At 54.9% G+C, this 11,340-nt stretch overlaps 2 protein-coding genes across 2 annotated transcripts in view; one reads left to right on the top strand and one right to left on the bottom strand.

Annotated features, from left to right (window-relative positions):
- The first annotated feature begins 49 nt into the window (after nt 1-49).
- On the top strand, nt 50-1,567 carry DNAJC30 (DnaJ heat shock protein family (Hsp40) member C30). Its single transcript, XM_040456142.1, has one exon. It carries the CDS (start codon nt 102-104, stop codon nt 780-782), a length of 681 nt encoding a protein of 226 aa, XP_040312076.1. The 5' UTR covers nt 50-101; the 3' UTR covers nt 783-1,567.
- Nucleotides 1,568-7,892: 6,325 nt separating this feature from the next.
- Nucleotides 7,893-11,340, bottom strand: part of VPS37D (VPS37D subunit of ESCRT-I) — a 7,084-nt gene continuing 3,636 nt past the window's right edge. Inside the window, exons 2-4 of the mRNA XM_040455658.1 lie at nt 10,121-10,321; nt 9,568-9,650; nt 7,893-8,976 (exon numbers count right to left, since the gene is read on the bottom strand). Of these exons, the coding sequence (XP_040311592.1) occupies nt 8,614-8,976; nt 9,568-9,650; nt 10,121-10,321 (647 nt within the window). The 3' untranslated portion in view covers nt 7,893-8,613. The remainder of the gene's footprint in view (nt 8,977-9,567; nt 9,651-10,120; nt 10,322-11,340) is intronic.

Raw genomic sequence — 11,340 nt, 5'->3', positions numbered from 1 at the left:
CCTCCCTTTTTACTCGATTGGCTAGAGGGCCGACGCGCTGCGAACAACGCGCGCTTCCCATTGGCCAGTTAGTCTCGCACCGCCCGCATGGCCCGTTCAAGATGGCAACCAAGCGCGATCTGAGGTGGCCACGGCGGTTGCTGTGGGGGTTGTGGCTGGCCCGGGGCGCTCCACAGAGCCCGGGTTCCGGCCTGAGCCTAGAAGGGAGGACTTATTCCCAGGGCGACGGCCCATACTCGCGCACGGCGCTCTATGAACTGCTCGGCGTGCCCACCACAGCCACGCAGGCGCAAATCAAGGCGGCCTACTACCGACAGAGCTTCCTCTACCACCCGGACCGCAACTCGGGGAGCGCCGAGGCTGCCGAGCGCTTCACGCGCATCTCCCAGGCCTACGTGGTGCTGGGCAGTGCCACCCTGCGTCGCAAGTATGACCGCGGCCTGCTCAGCGACGAGGACCTGCGCGGACCTGGCGTGCGGCCCCCCAAGGCGCCGGTCCGCGACACCGGCTCGCCCCGCCCCCCGCCCCCTGCGTCTCAGGCCCACGGCCGCGGTCAGGCCACCGCGGGCGGCAACCGCACCATGTTCGACTTTGACGCCTTCTACCAAGCTCACTACGGAGAACAGCTGGAGCGTGAACGGCGCCTCAGGGCCCGGCGAGAGGCCCTACGCAAACAGCAGGAGGACCGGGCCAAGAAGGGCTTCCACTGGGACGATACCCGAGACGCGACCTTTGTCTTCCTTCTCCTCACGGTCTTCATCATCATGGGCTTTCGTTTTTAAAAGGAGAGAGGAGGAAAGGGAGCAGCCCCCCGCCAGCCCCGAGAAAATGGCCTTTCCGGTGTTCTTGAACCCTTTGCCTTCCATAGTCTACCTCTGCGGGGGTCCGGAGAAACTGCTCTCCCCCCTCCTGTTCCCTGCCCGCCCAGGTTAGCAGTTCACGTACGCTTCCCTCCCCTGCGGTCCAGAAAAGAAGGCTTCTCGATGCCCAAGAAAGAGGCCCCAAGAAGAAGAGTCCCAAAAGCCCGAGAGTGAAGGGTTTTCTGGAGTCCCTTGGGTGCCTGCTTCCAGAGGTTGCCTTCCTGATGTCAGCTTCTGGAACACTTGCTCGGGCTTTATTGTAAAGCTCTGAGCAACAATTGTCTGCTCCTGCCCCGCGCTTGTACCGTGGGGCTCCTGTGTAACCTTGAACCGTGCAATGTGACCAATTGTTGGCTGCCAAAAGAAAAATTGTGGGGTTGTACGAACCTTGTCTTTCTGTGAGTTCCCCAGCCACAGGTGAGACCTGACGTAAGACTGTGATCTTTGGAAACCTTGCCATTCTTGTATGATCAGCCCCAGACCCCACTCCCTTTTCTGTTGATGGCATGTGGGAGTGGGAGAGCAAGGTCATGGAGCATAAGGAATTGAGTGTTCCTGTGCCCACACTTATCTAATGTGTATGACCTTGGAGAAATTACTCTGTGGGCATGACAGCAGAGGAACAAATCATTTGCTCTCTTGAGGCCTGTCACACTTTATTATCTACAGTTCTAATGGGCTCATTGATTAAAACATGATGTGATAGAGTTAGGTTTATCCTTGGGACAGTCAGTATGCCTGTCTCTTGGTCATTCCTTTGCCAGCCAGCCCCATTGCTAACTGTGCAGCCCATCCCCTCCCAGAGATAGAGCGGCCAGCTGGGACGCTGAGTCGCCTGAATGTGGCCTGTCCTCTTGTTTAGCCCCACAAGCCAAGTCCTTGAAACCTGGCTGCTTGAGTTTAGGGTATACGGTAGTACAAGGGACAAGAGGCTTGTGGTGGAAACAAATTTCTTTATTCAGAGCTGGCTGAGGCTTTCTCTCTCTCTCTGTTTTGTTTTTTTTTTTTTTTTTTTTAATATTTATTTTATGAGCACATGTGTGAGCCGGGGAGAGGGGCAGAGAGAGAGGGAGAGAAAATCTTAAGCAGGCTCCATGTTCAGCCCGGAGCCCAATGTGGGGCTCCATCCCAGGACTGTGAAATCATGATCTTAGCCAAAGTCAGGAGTCGGACGGTTAACCCACTGAGCCACCCAGGCGCTCCTCTCTCTCTTTCTAAGCAGTTGGTCATCGCTTGGCAAGAGCTGTAGAAGTCAGGCTGTCAACTCTGAGTCCCTGCGCGTGGTACATGTATTGGCTGTAAGATTTTAGGTGCTTAAGCATTAATGCATGGGGCCTAAGTGTAAAGCTGCGAGCTGGGGAAGCCTTTACAAGAGAGATCTACCACAAGGGTGAGGACAGAAGTGAGCGTAAGTTCTAAACAAAGCCAGAGGTGCTTGGGTATATGAGTAAGAAATCCTGCATTCAGTCTTTCATGTGAAATCCTTGTAATTAGGATAAGCCCACAGCTAGTTCAAACTGGTGTCTTGGAAACCATTTGATTCTCTCCAGCCTTGGAGGTCAGGGGCTGCAGTGACTGTACGATTCAGTGGTAAGGATTTGAGCCTGCTTGGATTCAGGCTTGGTGAGCTCAGCTAGCCTTGGTTTGGGGGGAGGGGGTGTATGTACTTTTGAAAAGAACATTTAATGTTATTATGTTTCATATTTGGAAAACAAGTTCTTTTCGAAATCCAAACAACAAGTAGTGTTAAGCTTAGCAAAATGCACAGAAACTAGTGATTCTCAGCCAAGCTGTTGGCATTATTTGGGGCAAGGTTCTATCAAAGTTTCTATCAAAAAGGATTGGGGTTCTTTTGGGTTGGTTTATAAAAGCACTCGTGGTCTGTAAATTGCTGGGCCCTTTCTCATGGGCTCCTTAACGTAGACCTCAAGTTTGTTTTCTCTCGGTGAACATTCCCTGGGGCTCCAGAACATGGAGAAGCATAGAAAGTTACAGAAGACTGGAGGAAGGGGCAGACCTGTGGAACTTCTGGAACATTCCATGCAACTCTGAGCAGGGTAGTCAATAAAGTTTGTTAGTCATCCAACTGTAAGCCTCTCCTTAGGCGTAGGACCAGGCTCACACTATATTTAACAGTGCCTTCTTGCCTACCTCAGGTTTTTCTTAGCCCCAAGCTGAACTCTTAAGTTCCTACTCTGTACTCTCCCTAAAATGGAGTTTGAGCTCTTTATGGAAGGGGAGATGTGTAGAAGGATTTTTGAAGGACCCTCAGACCCCTTCCCACCTATCCCCCACGCCCGAGGATCGTCATAGGTCGTTCTTTTCTCAGTTTTTTACCTGCTCTGGAGAGGAGAGACTGAACCAGGCCGTGGACATTATCCCCTGCCTTCTAGGGACTGCTCCCCAATTCCTAATAATGGAAGAAGGCTCAGACACGCTCAACTTGAGTCCCTTTTCTCCTTTTGATCACAAACTAAAACAAAACTCCCTTGAAGGTTTGGACCTAGGACGGGAGGTGGACCAGAGCAGCCCAGCCTGCCTGGGGCTGTGTTCCCTGGGGTGGGGATGGGGTTGCGAGTACAGTATCAGGCTGAGTGAGCAGCACACACAAGGCCTAAATGGGGAGACCCGGCCGACAAGCCAGGAGTCAGGTTGTGGAGGCAACTGTATGTTGTGTACCGTCTTTGGACTGGATCAGGACTTCGTTTCTCCTGAGCCAAACTTTTCCCTTTGTCGCATTTTGTTTATTGCTGGGTGAAATGATCTGTTACAGATCCCAGTGCTGAGGGAGCAGGATTCCTTGCTTCCCCTCTGAAGTTCTGGCATTTCGTTCACTCGGCACACCTTGCCTTCCATAGTGATCCCAGCGTGAGCCAAGATGAGGAAGAAGAGCCTACCTTAGGCCGGTGTGTGGCCTCTCTGGTCATTTTTATACACGAGTATATAGTCCTTACAGCCAACAGCTGAGGTGCCAAGGATGGAACCCAAGTGAGCGGCCATCATACTCCCTTTTGGGCAAATGACGGTGGGGATGGGGGAAGGGGTGTGTATCTCGGACCTTCCTGGAAGGTCACCAGATCCCAGGAAGAAAGGCTGAAACAGGACAGCTGGTAAGTGGTGGTGTTACTTCAGTCCACTGTCTCGAATTCAGTGCACTAGATAAGTGCGCTCTATCCTGGTCTTTGCCTCCTCTCAGTTCCTCAGCTGGTGACAAGGTCACACACTGTCACCTGCCTATGATCAGGATCATAGGAGAAGGCCCGCCTTACCTGTGCTCAGTGCCTTGGTTCTCAGGCCCAGCTTGTGGCCTCGGTGGCCATCGGGTTTGTGCAAAGCAGTTGAGGGTCCCTCTGAGGATTAGAGTGACCTGAGTCTGGTCCTCTGAACTTGCAAATACTGAGAATACTCAGTGCTGTTGTGCCCAAGAAGCAGGTGCAGAGAACTCATCTTCGCCATTTGCTATGAGGTCATAGCGTCACTCACGATCTAGCCATCTCACCACCATCTCTTAAGCCTGTCCAAACCTGGGGTCCTCTAACCAGACTTGAGGTGTGTTTGCCTTTCCATCCTGCTTTGGCCCCTTCAGCGTTCACACCCTCAGTCCTGGGAGGGGGCTGCTACTAAACAAAAGAAAGCCTGTTTCAGGAGGACCAAGGAGAGGCTGAGATTTGTGGGTCACAGGCCACATAGCCAACCTGCACACAGTGTTTGGCTGTGGTTGGCACAGTGTCTTAAAAAAACTTTAGCCAACTTTCAAATCTTGGGAGACTGTATAAAAATCTAGAATTCTGACTGGTCTCAAAAAAATGAGAAAACGTGCTGCCATTGCCCTCACACACATACCCGAGTGTACCACCACGTGGGAGAAACTGTAACATTTGCCTTTGAGACAGGACAGAGCCCCCCATTTCACTGTGTTCCCACCAGCAGACAGGAAATTGTAAAAGGCCTTGATCTACACACTTGGACATTTTGCTCATAATAGAGAAATGTCTATATTCCATGTCTGTCGAGATGGAGAAAAAAAAAAGAACCATGCATTTCCAAAAAAAATGAGGGAGGCTGTATTTCTTTGTGGAAATGGACTGCTTTGCACCTCTGTGACCTTCCTAGCCCTGGCAGACATTTGAGTTTGCAGATCCCTGGGCTACATCATATGTTGTTTTGAGAGCTCACATTTAAGTGGGGAGGCAGAGTATAAACCTTATTTTCACTGTGGGACAAGAAGGATCTTTTGAGAAGTCTACAGCAATGGCCAAGGTCCTAGACAAAGCCAGAGGTCCTTTGGTACAGTAACATCAATTCCTGCACTCGCACTCAATCTTTTGTATAAAATCCTTGTATATAAGTTGGGATAAACCAGCAGCGAGTCCAACTTGGTCTCTTAAAAACCATTTGATTCTCTCTAGACTTAGAGGTCAGGGGCAAGTTCTCAGCTGTGGCTTTGCAGTGACCACACCACAATTCAGTGGTAAAGATTTGAGCCCACTCTGGTTCAGGCCTGCTCAGTTCAGTAAGCCTTGATTGGCTCAAAAAATGGTATTATGTTTTATATTTGAGAAGGAGGGAAGCTTAGGAAAATACTCAAAAGCTAGTGATTCCCAAACAAGGGTATGCACATAACAGGCTTTCTTAAATGGTGGGAACTCTTGTGTTGTGTGTGTGTGTGTGTGTGTGTGTGTGTGTGTGTGTGTTTATTTTGAGAGAAGAGAGAAAACTCCAAGCAAGTTCCGCACAGGGCTTGAATTCATGAACCATCAGATCATGACCTGAGCCAAAGTCAAGTATCAGACACTTAACCGACTGAGCCACCCAGGTACCCCTGGAAACTGTTTTTATCAAAGAGAGATAAAAGTTTTGTTCTTTGGACAATTTTTTCTTTTTGGTTTGTGAAAGCACTGGTGGTCTGTAATAGCTGAGACCTTTCTCATGGGCCCCTTGATTTAGATTCTCAAGTTCGTACTCTCTCAAAGAGGAGTGCAGCAGCCAGGAACATTCCCTGGGTGCCGGGAACCCCACAACAGGAAGTTCCAAAAGTTGTCTGGCAGCAGAGAGTGCACAGACCACCTGGAACCTTCCAGAGCCTTCCAGAACATTCCATGTACTTTCAAGCAGGGGGCTTAATGAAGTTTAATTAACCATCCAACTCTACCATCCAAGACTTTACCATGGCCCAGAACTGAGCCCACTCTACTCTGTCAGTATCCGTACCCACCTGCCTCAAGTCTTTTATGCTGGAGCTGAACACCAAAGAAACTCGTTCCGTGCCCCTTCTAAAACTGAGTTTGAACCCTCTGAGGGAGGTAAGGGGTGTGTAAGACTTTTGAAAGACATCATCTAGGGGCGCCTGGGTGGCGCAGTCGGTTAAGCGTCCGACTTCAGCCAGGTCACGATCTCGCGGTCCGTGAGTTCGAGCCCCGCGTCAGGCTCTGGGCTGATGGCTCGGAGCCTGGAGCCTGTTTCCGATTCTGTGTCTCCCTCTCTCTCTGCCCCTCCCCCGTTCATGTTCTGTCTCTCTCTGTCCCAAAAATAAACATTGAAAAAAAAATTAAAAAAAAAAAAAAAGAAAGCCATCATCTAGTTCCCTTGTTAACACTCTTCCCCTCTCAGATCCTCCCTTGGGTCATTCCTGTTTCTACTTACCAGCCCTGGGGAGGGGAGGCTGAGCTACTAGGCTGCGGACATTAGCCTGTGCCTTCTAGAGGCCTCTCCCCAATTCACAATAGCTCCTTTTCTCCTTTTGGTTGCAAACGAACAACCCTGGAAACTGGACCAGGGATGGAAAGCCAAGACAAGGGGGGCCCACCTTGCCCTAGGCTGTGCTGAGAATGTAGGAGGCCTTCCAAAGTTGTTCAGTCTTCTGTCATCTCAGGCAGGTACCTGGTGGTTCCAGTGTCCCTCAGCCCCCAGCAGTTCAAGTGCTGGCAGCAAGGATAGTAGGGGAACCAAGGCCAGTGTGGGGTAGAGCTTCTCAAGTGGGCACTATCTGTGTGTGCTTTGGCTGGGCCCCTGGCAGGGATACCTCTGCCTGCCTGCACTTGAAGGGCTCTGGAAGGCTCAAATGAGCCAGTCCCTCCAGCCATTGCTTACATCTCTAAAACTCCCATCAAGCAGTCACTGGGGTACTGCTCACACATCTTTGTAGTTGGTCCTCATTCTTCCTGTGGTTTCCACCATTGGTCTTGACTCTGACCTCCAGCTCTACATCTCTAGCCCTTGGAGATTCAGAGGCTAACTGTCTCACTTGTAGCCAGATGCCTCAACTACTCATCATGGGATTTAGTCCCAATCCTCTTTCTCATCATACACACTAGGGACATTCTGAGGAGACCAAAGGCGGTAGTTTGGTGGGTCGGTCCCTCTTACAGTGTAAAACTTCGGTGAAAAGCAGAGCCAACCCAATACTTTACTCTTTCTAGACGGTTCTATCCCTATTAACATGGACCGAGATCACACTCGCTTCTACAGCCCTCTGCCCCCTCTTGTTTGCAGGACCTTCCATGCCTCCCTGCCAAACTTCATCTCATTAGACTTGACCTAAGCTGATCCACAGCCTGTTTCTGCTCTCCTAACTTCTTGTCCCACGCTCATCGGCCAAGCTGGTCACCTAGTATTCACCCTGGCTGAAGACCAGTACCTTCAGCCTTATAGAAGCCCTCCATTCCTCAGCAGAGGTGGTCATCTGGCAGGCCAGAGCAGGAGCAGGCACCATCCTGACTGGGCTTACAGGCAGCCCGGGAGGAGAAGGTGCATACAGGTGAGGCGGTTGGGAGAACAGAGGTGGAGCAGAGTGTGCTTCTGGCCAGAAGTGCTGGGAAGTTAAGAGTTAGGAAAGACTCCCAGTCAGTAATCAGAGAAGGCTTCACGGAAGAGGCAGCAGCAGTGCTGGACCTGAAGGAGCTAGGCTTTGGACAGGCAGAAAGGAAAGGAGGGCATCTCAAGAGGAGGAAGCACAGGAACTCCGGTGTGGAGGCTGCAACGGCAGAGGCAGAGTGGCTGGTTGAGGGAGCAGAGAGGAGTCGGGCAGCATCGTCATCCTCATCATCACATTTATTGACGGCCCCTGGGAGGTGGGGCTGGGGACAGAACATACAAAGACAAGGACCTGCCCTCAAAAAGGTTCCATTCTAAGGAGACGGGGACAGAAAAATACAGAATGGTCTTTCCTGGGGATGGCCCACTCTCATCTGTGCAGGTCAGGAGCCCCTGGCCTACCTTGCCCCAGCGACCGGAGCATGAGTGGGGCACAGAGTAGCCCCAGGGCCATGGTGTCCCCGGCCCCGCAGCTGGGGTCTGACCACCTGGCTCCTAGGCTGTGGGCCCCAGAACTGGGGAAAGGTAGGAGCAGGACGCGATGGAAGGCGCTCCCGCGCCCGTTGTGCCAGCCCAGTGGAGTGGTAGGGTGCTTCGGCCCCCTGGGCAGGGTCCCCAGGGGGGAAGCAGGCACCTTTCCAGGCGCCCAGGCAGAAAGTCCTTTCACTGGGGCTGGCCCGTTACCCGGGAGGCCCCAGCCGGGGAAGAAAAAAAAGGCAGAGTTTCCTCAGCGCCAGAGACACCCTGCCCACCCCACCTCCGGCCCGCTCTCTGGGCAACTTCCAGGTGACCCTCCTCCCCAGCTCAGCCTCCAGGGCCGGGGACTGCCTGAGGCCAGGGGGAGGGGCCTGCCCCTCCCCCCACCCAGGCAGTGGGGGAGGAGGAGGAGCCACAGATCAAGTTTCTCTGGGCCCCCCACCGGGGGGCCGTACGCCGGATCCTACCGGTGGGGGGGCTCCGGCTGCGAGGGCCGAGGGCTCAGCAGAGGGGCCGGGCCCAGGGGGCACCCGGGGGAGCCCTTCACGGGGGGCACGGGGCGGGAGTCCAAGGGGGGCAGGCTCCGGGGCACTGCCGGCGGCCCCCGGGCGGCCCCGGTGGGCGGGACGGCCGCGGCGGGGACGGGTCGGGGGGGGGCCGCGGCCGCGGTGGGGGCTGGCTGGGCAGACCGCTCCCGGCGCCGCAGCAGCTCCTGCAGCTTCTCCGCCTGGGTCCGCCGCAGGTGGGCCAGGGCGCGGCCGCGCTGGAAGGCGGGCAGGAAGGCCTCCAGGCTCTGCTCCCCCAGCAGCAGCTGCTCCATCTGCTCCTGGGGTGGGAGGGCCGAGCCCGTGTGAGAAGCGCAGCCCCGAAGACCGCCCTCCCTCCCTCCCGGAATCTCTCCCAGGGGCCACCACCCCGCAGCTGGGAGATGAGGCGCCCGAGTTGTGGCCTGGGCCTGCCTGGGGCTAGCTGAGGGACAGCGGACACATGTCCTCTACTCTCAAGCCTTGGTTTCCTCACTGTCACCAGACCTACTGGGCGGAAGACGAGGCAGAATCAGAGATGGGGACACACTTAAACTTAGGTGTCTCTCAAGTCCAGGGCCAAGGCCCCTCCTCCCCTACCTCCTTCAACTCAGCACTGCGCTCCCAACCCGGCAAGCTTGGAGAAGTCTGTCCCAGCTCCTCGGGGGACCCAGTCTACACTGTCCTACACTGAAACAGTCACAGGTGGTGAGAATGAGCCTTGCCGTCCAATGCGGACAGCAGTATAGCGGGGCTCTCCCCGGGGCCAGGCACTCCAGGTGGGCTTCCTGGAGGAGGGGCTCTCAACCCTACCTTGTAAGAATGAAGGGGGGGGGGTGATGATAGTTTGGGTCTCCCACCCTGTCCCCAGGCGCAGCGGCCCCTCCCCTCACCTCAGCTTCCTGCTCAGCTTCTTCCAGCTCTGCCTGCAGCCAGCCCAGTGCGCAGTGGGGGCTCCAGCGATGCATGCTCTCCTCTGAAGGCCACAGAGGGACCACAGTAAATAGCTCCTGCCTTCGGGACCCATGGCCTAGGACAGACAGGCCAGAGGCCCAGGGCCCGATCCTGACACTCACTGACCCTGTGTGTGACTCTATGCCTCTCGCTGGAGCCTCAGTGTCCTTATCTGTGCACTGCCCATGGGATCAGTTTGTGAACCTCCCCCCCTCCCAGGGTTCTGTCCCCGCCCTAGTGCAAAAGAGGAAGCAGGGGCTGTGTCCCCTGGAGCACCCCAGGCCACTTTCCTTCCCCTACTCAGGGCCCCCAGTTCTACTCATTTACTGCTCACTTCCCCAACTCAGTCTTCCAGGAGGAGGACCCCTAAGCCTCGCCCAGGGAAGAGGTCTGCCCACGTCCTGCCCTTCAGAGCCTAGCACCTCCCCAAGGCCAACCAGCCGGATGGCCAGCTGCCCCCCGCCACAGCCGGTTCTCCCAGATGTCCCTCACCCAGTCGCTGCAGCTTGTCCGCACAGCTCTCGGCCACCTCTCGAAGCTCCTGGTACTTGATGGCGAGGGCAGCCCGGCCCATCTCCAGGCGGGGCCGCAATGCCAGGTTCTCCTTGGCTAGCGCGTGGTTGGAGGCCAGGCATGCCTCGCGCTCCAGCTGCAGGCCCTGGAACTGCCGGCACAGAAGAACCAAGAGGCCCGCTCAGGGAATCTGCCCACGTCCACCTCCTGCCACCCCGGGGGTAACAGGGCCCAAGGGCCAAGCCGAAGGCGCCCCAGCCTTCAGGATGGCGGACTAACAGGTGGAGGGACTGGGAGAGGCCTGGACGGAGCTTGGCCTTGAGGTCCCTCTCTGGGCCTCAGTTTCCTCTCACACAAAGTAAGCTAAAAACATCTACCTTGTGGGGTTGTTGTGAGAGCAAGTGAGGAAAACAATGACCGCCTCCACAAATGTTAGTTAATTTTTAATTTTTCAATTAATATGTCTGCTCAGGTCCCTAAGGAGTCCCCCGCCCTCCTCTGTCCCATTTTCCATGCATGGGCAGCTTTCCTCTTATTCCAGGCCTTTGTCTGCTTCCTCCTCAGGTGTTTGTGCCGAAAACACTCCCCCCTGCTCTTACTCTCCAGAGGGATGTCTTGGCCCTGTCCCTGCATGATACCCGGCTCAAGCCACCCTCTCTTTCCTTCGCACCCCTCCTTCTGCCCTCCAGTGGAATCCCCACACCCCAAGGAATACACACCCCCTTTTCCTCCCTGATCCCCAGCACCTGCTCCCAGCTTTCCGTCTCTTGCAGAAAGCAGACCCCCTTTCTCTCCTGGCTCTGGAGGATGCTTTTTCCTTCTGTTTCTCGGAGGGCCAAGCCCCCCTCCCTGCCCCTGGAGAACGCACTACCCTCCATCTGTCCCCTATAGGATGCACATGCCCCTCCTGTCCGCCTCCCTCCAACATACACTTTCCCTTTCTGCCCCCCACAGACAAGCAGCCCGGGCCTATCTCCTGTGAAATATACAACTTTCTCTTATGGTGGCCTATGGAATACACGCCTCAGCTTCCAGTACCCCTCCCCAGCGGAAGACACAAAGCCCCCTCTTGCACCCCTAGAATGCGGACGCCCTCCCAGAGGTCCCCCCAGGTGTCAAACAGGCCCCTAGTTCTCCCTCTAGAAGGCGCCTCCCCTTTTTGGCCCTACTGAACGTGGGTGTGCGAGACAGGGCCCCCC

This window comes from Herpailurus yagouaroundi, unplaced genomic scaffold (genome assembly GCF_014898765.1).
Source record: "Herpailurus yagouaroundi ecotype Mexico unplaced genomic scaffold, PumYag 216, whole genome shotgun sequence".
NCBI classification, from domain to species: Eukaryota; Metazoa; Chordata; class Mammalia; order Carnivora; family Felidae; genus Herpailurus; species Herpailurus yagouaroundi.
The sequence above is the reverse complement of the archived record's forward strand: the minus strand, read 5'-3'. Positions and strand labels throughout refer to the sequence as shown.